This window comes from Terrapene carolina, unplaced genomic scaffold (assembly GCF_002925995.2).
Source record: "Terrapene carolina triunguis isolate 2854851 unplaced genomic scaffold, T_m_triunguis-2.0 Scaffold131, whole genome shotgun sequence".
In the NCBI taxonomy this organism is placed as follows: Eukaryota; Metazoa; Chordata; order Testudines; family Emydidae; genus Terrapene; species Terrapene triunguis.
The window spans coordinates 22,427,865-22,439,906 of NW_020664482.1; the positions used below are offsets into that span (position 1 = coordinate 22,427,865).

General features: G+C 41.2%; 1 protein-coding gene across 1 annotated transcript in view; it reads right to left on the reverse strand.

Moving 5' to 3' along the window:
• Positions 1-3,193: 3,193 nt before the first annotated feature.
• LOC112104783 (heat shock factor protein 3-like) overlaps positions 3,194-12,042 on the reverse strand; it is a 26,784-nt gene continuing 17,935 nt past the window's right edge. Inside the window, exons 10-13 of the mRNA XM_024197319.2 lie at positions 9,675-9,780; positions 8,525-8,590; positions 7,056-7,119; positions 3,194-5,893 (exon numbers count right to left, since the gene is read on the reverse strand). Coding sequence (XP_024053087.2) covers positions 5,562-5,893; positions 7,056-7,119; positions 8,525-8,590; positions 9,675-9,780 — 568 coding nt within the window. The 3' untranslated portion in view covers positions 3,194-5,561. The remainder of the gene's footprint in view (positions 5,894-7,055; positions 7,120-8,524; positions 8,591-9,674; positions 9,781-12,042) is intronic.

Below are 12,042 nucleotides of genomic sequence, written 5' to 3' on the forward strand. Positions count from 1 at the left end.
AAATCGGGTTCTGTACCCAATGACTGGAAGTTAGCTAATGTAACACCAATATTTAAAAAGGGCTCTAGAGGTGATCCTGGCAACTACAGACCAGTAAGTCTAACGTTGGTACCGGGCAAATTAGTCAAATCAATAGTTAAGAATAAAATTGTCAGACACATAGAAAAACAAACTGTTGAGCAATAGTCAACATGGTTTCTGTAAAGGGAAATTGTGTCTTACTAATCTATTAGAGCTCTTTGAAGAGGTCAAACAAACATGTGGACAAGGGGGATCCAGTGGACATAGTGTACTTAGATTTCCAGAAAGCCTTTGACAAGGTCCCTCACTAAAGGCTCTTACGTAAATTAAGCTGTCATGGGATAAAAGGGAAGGTCCTTTCATGGACTGAAAACTGGTTAAAAGACAGGGAACAAAGGGTAGGAATTAATGGTAAATTCTCAGAATGGAGAGGGGTAACTAGTGGTGGTCCCCAAGGGTCAGTCCTCGGACCAATCCTATTCAACTTATTCATAAATGATCTGGAGAAAGGGGTAAACAGTGAGGTGGCAAAGTTTGCAGATGATACTAAACTGCTCAAGATAATTAAGACCAAAGCAGACAGTGAAGAACTTCTAAAAGATGTCACAAAACTAAGTGATTGGGCAACAAAATGGCAAATGAAATTTAATGTGGATAAATGTAAAGTAATGCACATTGGAAAAAATAACCCCAACTATACATACAATATGATGGGGGCTAATTTAGCTACAACTAATCAGGAAAAAGATCTTGGAGTCATCGTGGATAGTTCTCTGAAGATGTCCACGCAGTGTGCAGAGGCGGTCAAAAAAGCAAACAGGATGTTAGGAATCATTAAAAAGGAGATAGAGAATAAGACTGAGAATATATTATTGCCCTTATATAAATCGATGGTACGCCCACATCTCGAATACTGCGTACAGATGTGGTCTCCTCATCTCAAAAAAGATATACTGGCACTAGAAAAGGTTCAGAAAAGGGCAACTAAAATGATTAGAGGTTTGGAACGGGTCCCATATGAGGAGAGATTAAAGAGGCTAGGACTCTTCAGCTTGGAAAAGAGGAGACTAAGGGGGGATATGATAGAGGTATATAAAATCATGAGTGATGTGGAGAAAGTACATAAGGAAGTGTTATTTACATCTCATAACACAAGAACTAGGGACCACCAAATGAAATTAATAGGCAGCAGATTTAAAACAAACAAAAGGAAGTATTTCTTCACGCAACGCACAACCTGTGGAACTCCTTGCCAGAGGATGTTGTGAAGGCCAAGACTATAACAGGATTAAAAAAAGAACTAGATAAATTCATGGAAGATAGGTCCATCAATGGCTATTAGCCAGGATGGGCAGGGATGCCATCCCTAGCCTCTGTTTGCCAGAAGCTGGAAATGGGCGACAGGGAATGGATCACTTGATGATTACCTGTTCTGTTCATTACCACTACAAAAGTGATTTTAGCCTGCTCCCCCCACCTGGTAAGGCACCTCCCATCTTTTCATGTACTATGTATAAATATACCTGCTACTGTATTTTCCACTCCATGCATCTGATGAAGTGGGTTATAGCCCATGAAAGCTTATGTCCAACTAAATTTGTTAGTCTCTAAGGTGCCACAAGGACTCCTTATTGTTTTTGCAGACTACAGTTAGTAGTTCTGCAATTTTACATTTGAGTTCCTTCAGAACTCTTTGGTGAATACCATCAGGTCCTGGAGACTTATTACTGTTTAGTTTATCAATTTGTTCCAAAACCTCCTCTAATGATACCTCAATCTGGGATAGTTCCTCAGATTTGTCACCTAAAAAGAATGGCTCAGGTTTGGGAATCTCCCTCACATCCTCAACCATGAAAAGCAATGCAAAGAATTCATTTAGTTTCTCCGCAATGGCCTTATCATCCTTGAGTGCACCTTTAAATAAAAAGGAATTTGCTATTCCTTTTTGACTCGAGCTAGCAGTTCTGAAAATTCTTTTTTGGCTCTCCTAATTATATTTTTACACTTCATTTGCCAGAGTTTATGCTCGTTTCCATTCTCCTCACTAGGATTGATCCTTTAAAAAGTGGAAGTTGTCATTTTGTGTCTCGCTGCTTTTTTTACTTTGTTGTTTAGCCACAGTGGCTCTTTTTCAGTTCTGTTTTTTTAATTTGGAGTATACATATAAGTTGAGCCTCTATTATGGTGTCTTTAAAGAGTTCCCTTTTCTGAAATTAAATGCTAGTGTTGAGCCACTGTGGAGTTTTCCCCACCACAGGGATGTTAAATTCGATTATATTATGGTCCCTCTTACCAAACAGTCCAGCTATAAGAACCTCTTGGACCTGATCCTTTGCTCCACTTAAACAGTCCTTAAACAGGCTAGCTCCTTCCCACACAAATGCTCTAAAAAGGTGTGCAATCATCTGCTCACTGTCCCCCTCTCCTTCTCTTTCATTGTACCGTTGAGCTCACTTCCCATCGTCATTTGTCCCACATACTTCATCTCCATGTCTTTGTGGCCCCTTCGCATTCCTGTAGTGGAGGCCATTGATCTTTCTGTGATGGAGCTCTTTCAGAGGTCAAATGGACAGGCTTCCTTCTTAACATACTCTTTTTTTTGGGGGGGGGGGGAGATAGGAGAAGGGAAGTGGGTTAAATAAAAGATCAGGATCTTACCCCAAAGGGACTCCAGAAACTGAGACCTTGAGTGGAACTGCAAATACAGGATGCAACAGCCCCCTGCAAGCTTTCAACACTTCAGAATTATCACTTGACAATGCATTGCTCAGACTGCCCTCTGGACAACCCTCCAGTATAGTTGCTTTGCAATATCATTACAATGTGCTATTTTGTCCCTTACACCACCATGTACAGAAACAAATATTCAACATTAACCCTCATTACTTAAAATCAGAAAGCTAATGTCCTGCATCTGCTGGAAGTTGATAGGACTCACTTCATTTCTGCAATTTCCATAATAAGATCCATTTTCCCTTATCACGTGCAAAACATCTCAACACACAAGCTCTAATCCCAGTCTGCTCCCACACCAGACCAACTCTATTGCAGTTCTTCTCCCCTCCCCCCCAAGAACATACTTTTACATGCAGAGTAACAAAAGGCATGACAAACTTTGTACTGATTTTACAATCCCAGAATTTAATTACTTCAACTCATAGTCCTCCCTTGCTACCCACCCTTCTCACATCCGGCATATGCTGGTGCCAGGAAGCTTGCACAAGTTCACACATTTCCAAGACCTCATCACCAACAACAACAAAAAAAAAAGCTATCCACGTTTTCTGTTTCCATTTTTAAACCTAGGTTTTTTGGCTCAAGCTTTCTAAGCACAGTCTCAAGGAAAAAAAATGTGGAGAAAAAAATAAACAAGAAATGAACTTGATCTAAACCCTCAGATTGAATAAATGCTTGGCGCTGCTAATGCAATGTACATTCACGATGGGTGATCTCAAGAGAGATCAGTAGCAGGAAGTACAGATGTTCAAATCAAAATGATACAAGAACATCCACATTTCCTGAACAGTGGGGTTTGAAATTGCACTAGAACGGTCTGGGTCTGTACTATTTTGCTATTTTTGGCCAAAGGTAAGGATTGCAAAAATCTGTGAAAACAAAAACCAAAAACCAACCAAGCAAGCTTTTTCAAACCCAAGAAAGGTTTTGGCCCATTCAGCTCTTTCTAACAAGAGCTTGGGATCCTGCACACTTAACAACCAGCAGTTAAAGAGATACGAACATAAAACATCACCTAGGTAGAGGACAGTTCAAAATGTTGGTTTAGGCCAGTCCTTTTGTAAGTTACACAACTTTAGAAACAGCCGCTTCCTCATTTAACTCAAGACTCTGAGAACAGAAGGAGCTACAAACCAGGTTCCGACAGGCTGGAGCTGCAAATTAACTCTATCTGAAAATAATGTATCTGGCGTCATTAGTCACTGTCCAAATAAATGTGGAACAGTTGTGTTTAGGCCTATCATTCAAACAGCTCGGGTTCTTGAGCAGGCACTTTTATGATTTAGAATATTTTAGAGCATTGGGAATGCAAGTTAATTACAAACTTAACACAAAGTAAAGTTATTTCACAGTAATTGCCATTCTTTCCAATGGAATTGCATCATATTATCGAATTAGTTGTCTCCAGCTAGCTCCCAGCTGTTTTGCTGGTTCAGGATATTGTCCATTTAAAGACTATGAGCCACATCCAGCCTGAGCACAAGCAGGTTAGAAGTTGGATATCAATGGAGAAGCATTAGGTTATACCAGCGGCTAAATGTGGCTTTCTACATCACAGCTGATCACAGGCAGTGGCCAGCAGGAGAGTACAGGAGGGTTGTTTCAGTGCTCAGGGGAAAAATATTTTTGACACCACCCTTGTTTTTTAATATCCAACATGGGAACAGGTTTAAAGGTGCTGAATATGTTATTTTTACAGGAGAAAAATATAGTCTTGTAATTAGAACCCTTAGGAAGAGATTTGGGAATAGAGGACATCGGCTAAGGACAAAATTCTGCCAGAGATGTGCAAATTTCCCAGTACACCAAGCCTCAGATATAGGTGAGGGCAGAATCAGGTCCAGTGTATGAGTGCAGCTGCACGAACAGGGAGATGTCATGGGTGGAAGAGAGCAGTGTACAGGAATTGTTTTAAGTTAATGAAAAATCACCATGTGGCTCTTTCAGTTTTGCCCCAAGTGAGCCAAGGCAGAGCTCAAGTTTTGTAACAACAGGTGCAGGAAAATGTCAAACTGTGCTCTTTGCCCAGGCAAGGTCAGTTTCTGGACTTCTGTTACCTTCTGGACTTCTCAGATCCCCAACTACTGAGGACAAGTGATCCATGCGTATGCTATGTCCAAGTTACGCCAGAGGAGCTGCCATGCATTGTGCACAAGAAATCAGTTAACTAACAGAACACTTAAGAACTCTGGTCAAGGGATGGTTGCTAGCTTATTAAAAAGTAATACTCCATGTTAAAAACACTGTTTTCCATAAGAAAATAATGTTGCCTATATTAATACCTAGGGGCAAATCTAAGATTAGAAAAAAGTGACATAGGCAGATGCAAACAATCTTAACAGCAGACAAATAAAATATATTCCATCTTTTCAAATGTTAAAAAAATCTAGTTCTAACAAGAGACAAGCTACCTAATGAAAGAGACTCTCAGAACAGGTAAGTCCCATGTTGCAATATTCAATAGGATGTGACAGGACAGCTAAAAAAATATACAGCCCAACTTTACAATAGGATACAGATTTCCTTTTGCAACAATATAAAATTTTTTACATATTACAGTGCAATATATTGGTGACATTTGCTCCTCTTCCAAATGCCTTCAGTGCTGTGCAGTTCTTGTTTTGACATTGCTTTCAGCTTCTCGCATGAACTGCTTTTGCATTTTTAAGAGACCTTCCATTATCTTTGCATATTAGGCTCGGGGGGGAGGTGAGGGGAAGGGAAGAGAAGCTTCTCACTGAACCTTGTACCATCTCTATATTTTACACCGGGAAGCTGACAGTACAAAGATTTTGTGCAAGTTCTCAAGCAGTTTCTATCTCAGAGGCCTCTTCTATAAAGTTAGCAACAGGACTGAGAAGCAGGAGGGGAAATAATTTATACTCTCCATTTCCGTCTTCTGAAAGCAGAGGCTGATCATACAGTTCCAAGGTATCGAGGGATTCAACCTGGTTTGCTGGAGCTGCCAGTGGTGAAGCTGCTTCGCTACTTGAGGGAAGAGAGATAGCGGGTTTCTCCTCCAGTGAGGACAGGAGAAGATCTTTAGGATCCTCCATCTTCCCTGCACCTTCAACAGAAGGCAGTTCTTCGAATAACGAAAGCAGAGGGTTGCCCCTGTACTGTATCAGCTGCATGTCTGTAAGGAAACAAACATTTAAACTCAGATTCATGACAGGTGCAAGAGCAAGGAGGTCTTATTCAAAAAGGGAAATGGGGCGGCGGGGGGAATTGCTTCAAAAATTCCTTCACTTCAGATATCACAGGGGCAAACCACCTTTGGCCAGAAACAAGAGGATCCTGAGGACTGCACTTAAAGCTTGTGTGAAATGGAGCAGACTTGGTTGCCTTCATCTTTAGGCTGGAGAGACAATTTGTGGATGCTACAAATCACATCACAAATGCATGCAATTAACTTTGTCCAAAATGGCCTGCCCTGACCACTGTAATGCTATACAAATGGCATGCACCAGCCTCTCAACAACTTCCCTCTCCTCACTCTGCTGCTGCTAAACGTTCCCCTCTTGTCACTCCAAACATAATTCCCTCTCCCTCAAATCCCTTCAGTGGCTTCCTGTCTTTACACTTCGGATTGAAGTGTTCAGCCTTTCCTTATCACACAGTGCCCTGAAGGCATTACTGAATCTTTCCTGTACTTCCTCTTACTCTGCTTCTAGAGCCATACACGCTGCCTTGTCTTTACAACTGCTCCAATCTCACCCATCTGCCACTCCCCAGCTTGCCTCGTTTCATGAAGCCTTCCCTTGCTGTCGCCTCAACCATCTTGTGTTTGAGGCTCCCTTGCATTTCATATTCAAGTCTGAAGTAGAGTGCAAACTCATCGGAGCTGGGACCTCATACATCACATGAAGCTGTATGTATACTTACCACGCTCCATGAATAAATCGGACAGAGCATTACATTCTGGGGGCTGCAGTCTATGTGGGCCACGCTGCCACAGTAAAGGGGGTGCAGCTGTGGACCCCACTTTGAAGCTCTCTGAATTGCACTTGCTCCCACCACCCCAAATAGAATTATTAAAAAATGCGAAGTCTCCTTGGTGACATTAACACATGAAATATTAAATCCAACAGCTATGCTGCTGGTGCTATATTAAATCCTTAAGGGCTTGACTCTGCTCCCATTAAAGCCAATGGAAAGTCAGGGTCTTAAACAGGAATTGGACTGGGCTCTCAACTATGGAAGTGAGGTCATACCAACACAGGCTGGGAAAGCTACATTCAAACCCCAGTGATGTATTTTTAGGGTGGTCACAATTCCCAGTTTTCCCTGCTGCCCACCTTTGTTTCCTGTTTCCTGCTCACTTGTTCCTAGCTCTTCAACGCTGTCCGTCAAGTCCTCAATCTAGGCAAGTGAACACAAATAAAGGCAGCACATTTAGCAATAGAGAATTTTTAGAATCAGAAATATTACTAGGACTTCCAGCTTTCTGTTAAGTAACAGAGACTGAGGGTGGGGGTAGTCATTAACCAAAACCTCCACCAAAAAAGGCCAAAATGGCATGCATGCACTCTCTCACCCTCCCCTATTTCTATTATTAATCTGCACAGCCCTGATCTTAAGGACTGTTGCTGCTCACGAGGGTGAAAGCTGGCAGTGCAGCAAATAGGAGCTTTCAGATATGCTTCTTGTAATTCAGGTAACTAACATTTCCTGTACAGGTTTGCTGCAGTTGGTTTTTGGCAGATGTTTCCCAGTAAATATTGATCTCACCCTAAAACCAAAAGCTCTGCTAGCTCTTTTATTCCAGCAGGGCACAGCATGAAAAGCTGTTTCAAGTAATGCTTACAAATTAAAATCACACCTGATGAAAGCTGCCAGCATTTTATTCTGATTAACGTGATCCAAAGCAGGCTGACTGAGAAGCTTATTTAACTAAGGTACATTGTTTCAAGATCTGTAAAATCAGAAGCCATATTTGCACAAGTTTTCTGTTTCAAGATAGGAATTTACAAACTGGATTAAATAACAGCTATGAATTCTGATGTCTCCCTTTAGGAAGCTGCTATGGAGGTGTGTTTGGGATAAGTGTATTTTATTCAAGTTTTTACATCAAGATGAAGAACTGGTGTCAATTCTTAAAGATGACAAATACACCTCTACCCCGATAGAACGCTGTCCTCGGGAGCCAAAAAAATCTTACCACGTTATAGGTGAAACCGCGTTATATCAAACTTACTTTGATTCGCTGGAGTGCACAGCCCCCTCACCCCCACCCCAGAGCACTGTTTTTCCGCAGTATATCTGAATTCGTGTTATATCGTGTCGCGTTATATCGGGGTAGAGGTGTATTCATCAATGCCCCGTTTACAGAGTTGAGTGAATAATTCATGAATATATAAACTGAAAGTATTTCTGACTAGGTTTCTCCCTCCCCATTATTCCCCACCTCTATTGACAAATCAAAGAATACGATACCAAAGGCAAAATGAGAATTGGTGAAATAAACATTTTCCAAAATAGGTAGGAATATTACAAACTTTAAGGGGACACTCAAGACAACTTTCTCTTACTTGCTGCACATAGTAACACCTGAGATAATTCAAACAAATCTAAAGTTCAAGCTTATCCCCATTTCTGCTCTTCACTCACTTTGGACAGTGAAACATACTAGAATGGCAGTTTTCATGTTGTATCTCCAATCAATTTCACTTGTCACATAGACAACTTGTTGACGAGGGTCAAACAAAATTCAGCTCCTTCAATACCTTGTCAATTCTTTCCATCAGAAAAATTCCCCAACACTTACATTTTCCACATTGGATGAAGCATCTGTCAAGTTCGTGTCCAGGGCTGGGAGCTCAGGATTGAAAGTCTAAAGGTAAAGGGAAAGAACATACTATGTAATATATATTTTATGGAAAATCACAGTGACACACATAGTATATGCAGGTTCACAAAGGAAGGAGGGAAAAGGAGGCCAGGCAGATTGTGGAGTCCATTCCTCCCCTCTGCAATGGAAGGACACCACCTTTAATAGAGGATGTTTTACATTCAACAATATGTAGGGCCTTCCATTTGAGAATCTAAGAGCACTTCACAAGCTTCAGAAGATGAGATAGATTAGTATTCTCCATATTTTACAGGAACAGAAACGGAGGCACATAGGTAAAGTGTCTTGTCCAGTATCACAGAGCATGACAATAAGAACTGAAAAGAATTCTGATCTCCTATGCCTCAGAACTGCACTGTTGCTAGATAAGACACACCTTATAAACTGATTTGGCTGAGATTAAGAGCAACAAGGCCCAAAATACTTGTGGTCTTTTTTCCCCAGAGGAGCTGAGCATCCATAGTTCTCACTGATTACAATGTACTAAAAATCAGGCTGTTATAGTTTCTTGCATCTTATGTTCACTGTAGTCCCTCAGGACTTTCCAGTCAATAGATACAAGAAACAGATCGTAATAATGATGCAATGGAAAGCCCCACCACAGTTTAACATTATACATCTAACCTTATAAACCCTTCATATAAGGACTCTAAAGGCAGTGAACACCAACCAAAAAAATATTTAATGCTGCATCATCCTGAATTCCTCAAGAGTTAGGCAGCAAACACAAATATCTAGTGGGTACACAGGCAACTAAGGCATGGCACGAAGGGAGAACGTGCTTGGTTATCAATCTGTGATGCTGACAGGTAGAGCATGTTATATTTCTTGTTCCATGTAACACAGGAAAGCATACATGAGGGTAACAAACCATAAGATGGTCTGACAGGAGTCCCTACAGTGACTATTTATAACTTTGTACTATTTCATTCACTGACATCTGCATTTATGAGGATCTTCTTCTCTACACACTCCTATGGAATAAAGCCAACACGAGGAGAAATAATGTAAATGCATCAATTATTACATCTGAGAAATCAAAGTGTGCAAATAAGGAGACACTCACATCACTAAAGGATTCAGAGCCAAAGTTAAATTTCTTCCCAGACAGCATTGCCTGGAGCTCCTCAAGACTGGCATCAATACAATTCAGAAAATCCTGAATCTCTTCCCTAAAAGAAATAAAATGACAATGTAAAGCAAGATGCATCAGAAAACCAGACATGTGGACTATGCTGCAGGCTGCAAACAGCCGCGGGGATAATCTAGTGGCCGAGTGATAGCAGGAGAACAACATGAAATGGTCAGGACTCATAGTGGGCCACTGCAAGTACAAGGTATGTCTCATTCCCATGCCACAGACCCTATTACACTGCAGTGTTGACACGTACAGCACTGTTTACTTGTCAGATAGTCTTCCTTCTCCTACCAATATACCAAAACCTATTGTATCAAAAAGAAGCAGGAAAACAATCTTGGATTCTTGCCTTTCTGCATATATTTCCCTCTCATTTTAAATTTCTTCCAAACACTCAGGATCCTGCTGTGGTCTGAAATACATGAAGTTTCTCTATTTTAGCTCAGGTTCAGGATGAGCAGGTCTTGCCTTATAGACAGCAGTGCTGAATGCACTGTTTTCAGGAAAGCCGGTCTGTATGGACACTACTTATGTTGCAACACGAGCAGCCAGATTCTTGCCAAGCTGTACCTTCTTCCTTTGGTAGCTGGCAGAACACAAAGGGCCTGGCCTCAAATGGAAAGGAAATGTGAAAAGAATGCTGATTGGCACACGAGCCAGGAAGGAGAGAGACTGCAACCCCTCATTGTATGTTGAACTACTTTCCACAGTGGAAAGATATAAATACAGCTAAACAAAACTGTACAACTGCAATGCAATACTCCACGTCTTGAGTTCTCAGTGAGGTGATTTACCACTGGATATTGGGGATTTGCACCCACCTCTCCAACAACTGTGAATTATTGCAGCTATTCATCCCTGAAGGATAGCACCAGGGTCACTATGAAAAAGTTATTAGGTGTCATTTTTTCAGTAACCAATCTTGTCAGTATGGCTGTCTGTTCTTATGTAACAGAATAAAGGAGCATTCAACCTAAAGCACGAGTTAATTATAAGAGAATGTGCTGCTAGAGGACTGGATGGCAGAGAGACTATCACCTCTAAGTCACTGATCCAAACCTAGCCCGGGTCGGTAGTGACTAACACTCACTAATGGTTTTCCATGTGGCTTATGTGGAGTTTGTCTCAGTCCAGCTTCTCTTTTTATCTAATGTGCACTCCCATCCAATAGAACCCACAAAAATGGCACTATTCAGTCCCCTTATTAGCAATCCCAGCTAAGGTTGAATGGACCATTGAGAATTAACTCTCCACCTGTTCTAGAGGGAATCTGCTCGAGAACTTGGATGTGTAAACCTTCATGGTCATTGTCACTGAGATACCAGTTTTGTAGGATAAGAAAGCACTTCAGTTTGTGGGGCTGGTCAGCCTAACCTCCTTTCCCAGCAGCATATAAATTCACTGCTGACAGCCTCAAACCCTTGCCAGAGGCAAAGGATTTTTTGCGGTGGTTGGGAGAAGTCCATCTACATGTTTATTGCTCCCCTCATCTATGTTAACGTTCACTTTTAGAATAGGTATTTGCCATGTTATTATATTGACAGATCCAATTAAGTTAGAGATTTCTACCCAGAACATACAATGCTCAATTTCAGGAAATGAGACCTATTCCCGCAGGAATGGCAAGTAGTATTAAGCATCACCCTCATCTAGGGCTTATTTTGAGAATGCTGGTACAGATGGAGAACAGACGATACCTGCTTTCAATTAGCCACACATGCCCAACAGCTTTCTGTATGACACAGCAGAACAAAAATTTAGAGGACCCGCCTATTTTTTCCCATGAAATCTTGAATAGTTTGTGAAACAATAACCCAAATCACTTCTCAATTTGAAGACAGAAAAATTGGAGTGAGTATGTTACAAACTATTGTGTTGAGGAAAAGTGTTTTTTTGTTTTTAATTTATCAAGAGACTCCATACTGCTATCCTGTCTTGCAGGGTTTACTGAACACAGCCTACTGCAGCATTCTCCTCAGAGCTGTCACATGCTTTTTTTTGCCTAGGCTGTTGTCTCAGAATGTTTTGGACAGTTACTCCTTTTCCCAGAGGGCTCTTTCATGCAGAATTCCATTTAGTCCTGTTCAGTGTGTATGAGGAGCAAGCGGAAGAGATAGCGAGATTGATTTGGGCTGGGATGCCATCAGGATACAAGAGACACACAGATCTGTGTCTAATATTTCCATCAGATCCACAGGGTTTGGCATTTTTTGCTTTCCTAGTGCTTGACTGAGAATGGCATTTGGAGAGGAACAAATTGGCTAAATAGCATTTGGAGAGGAACAAATTGGCTAAA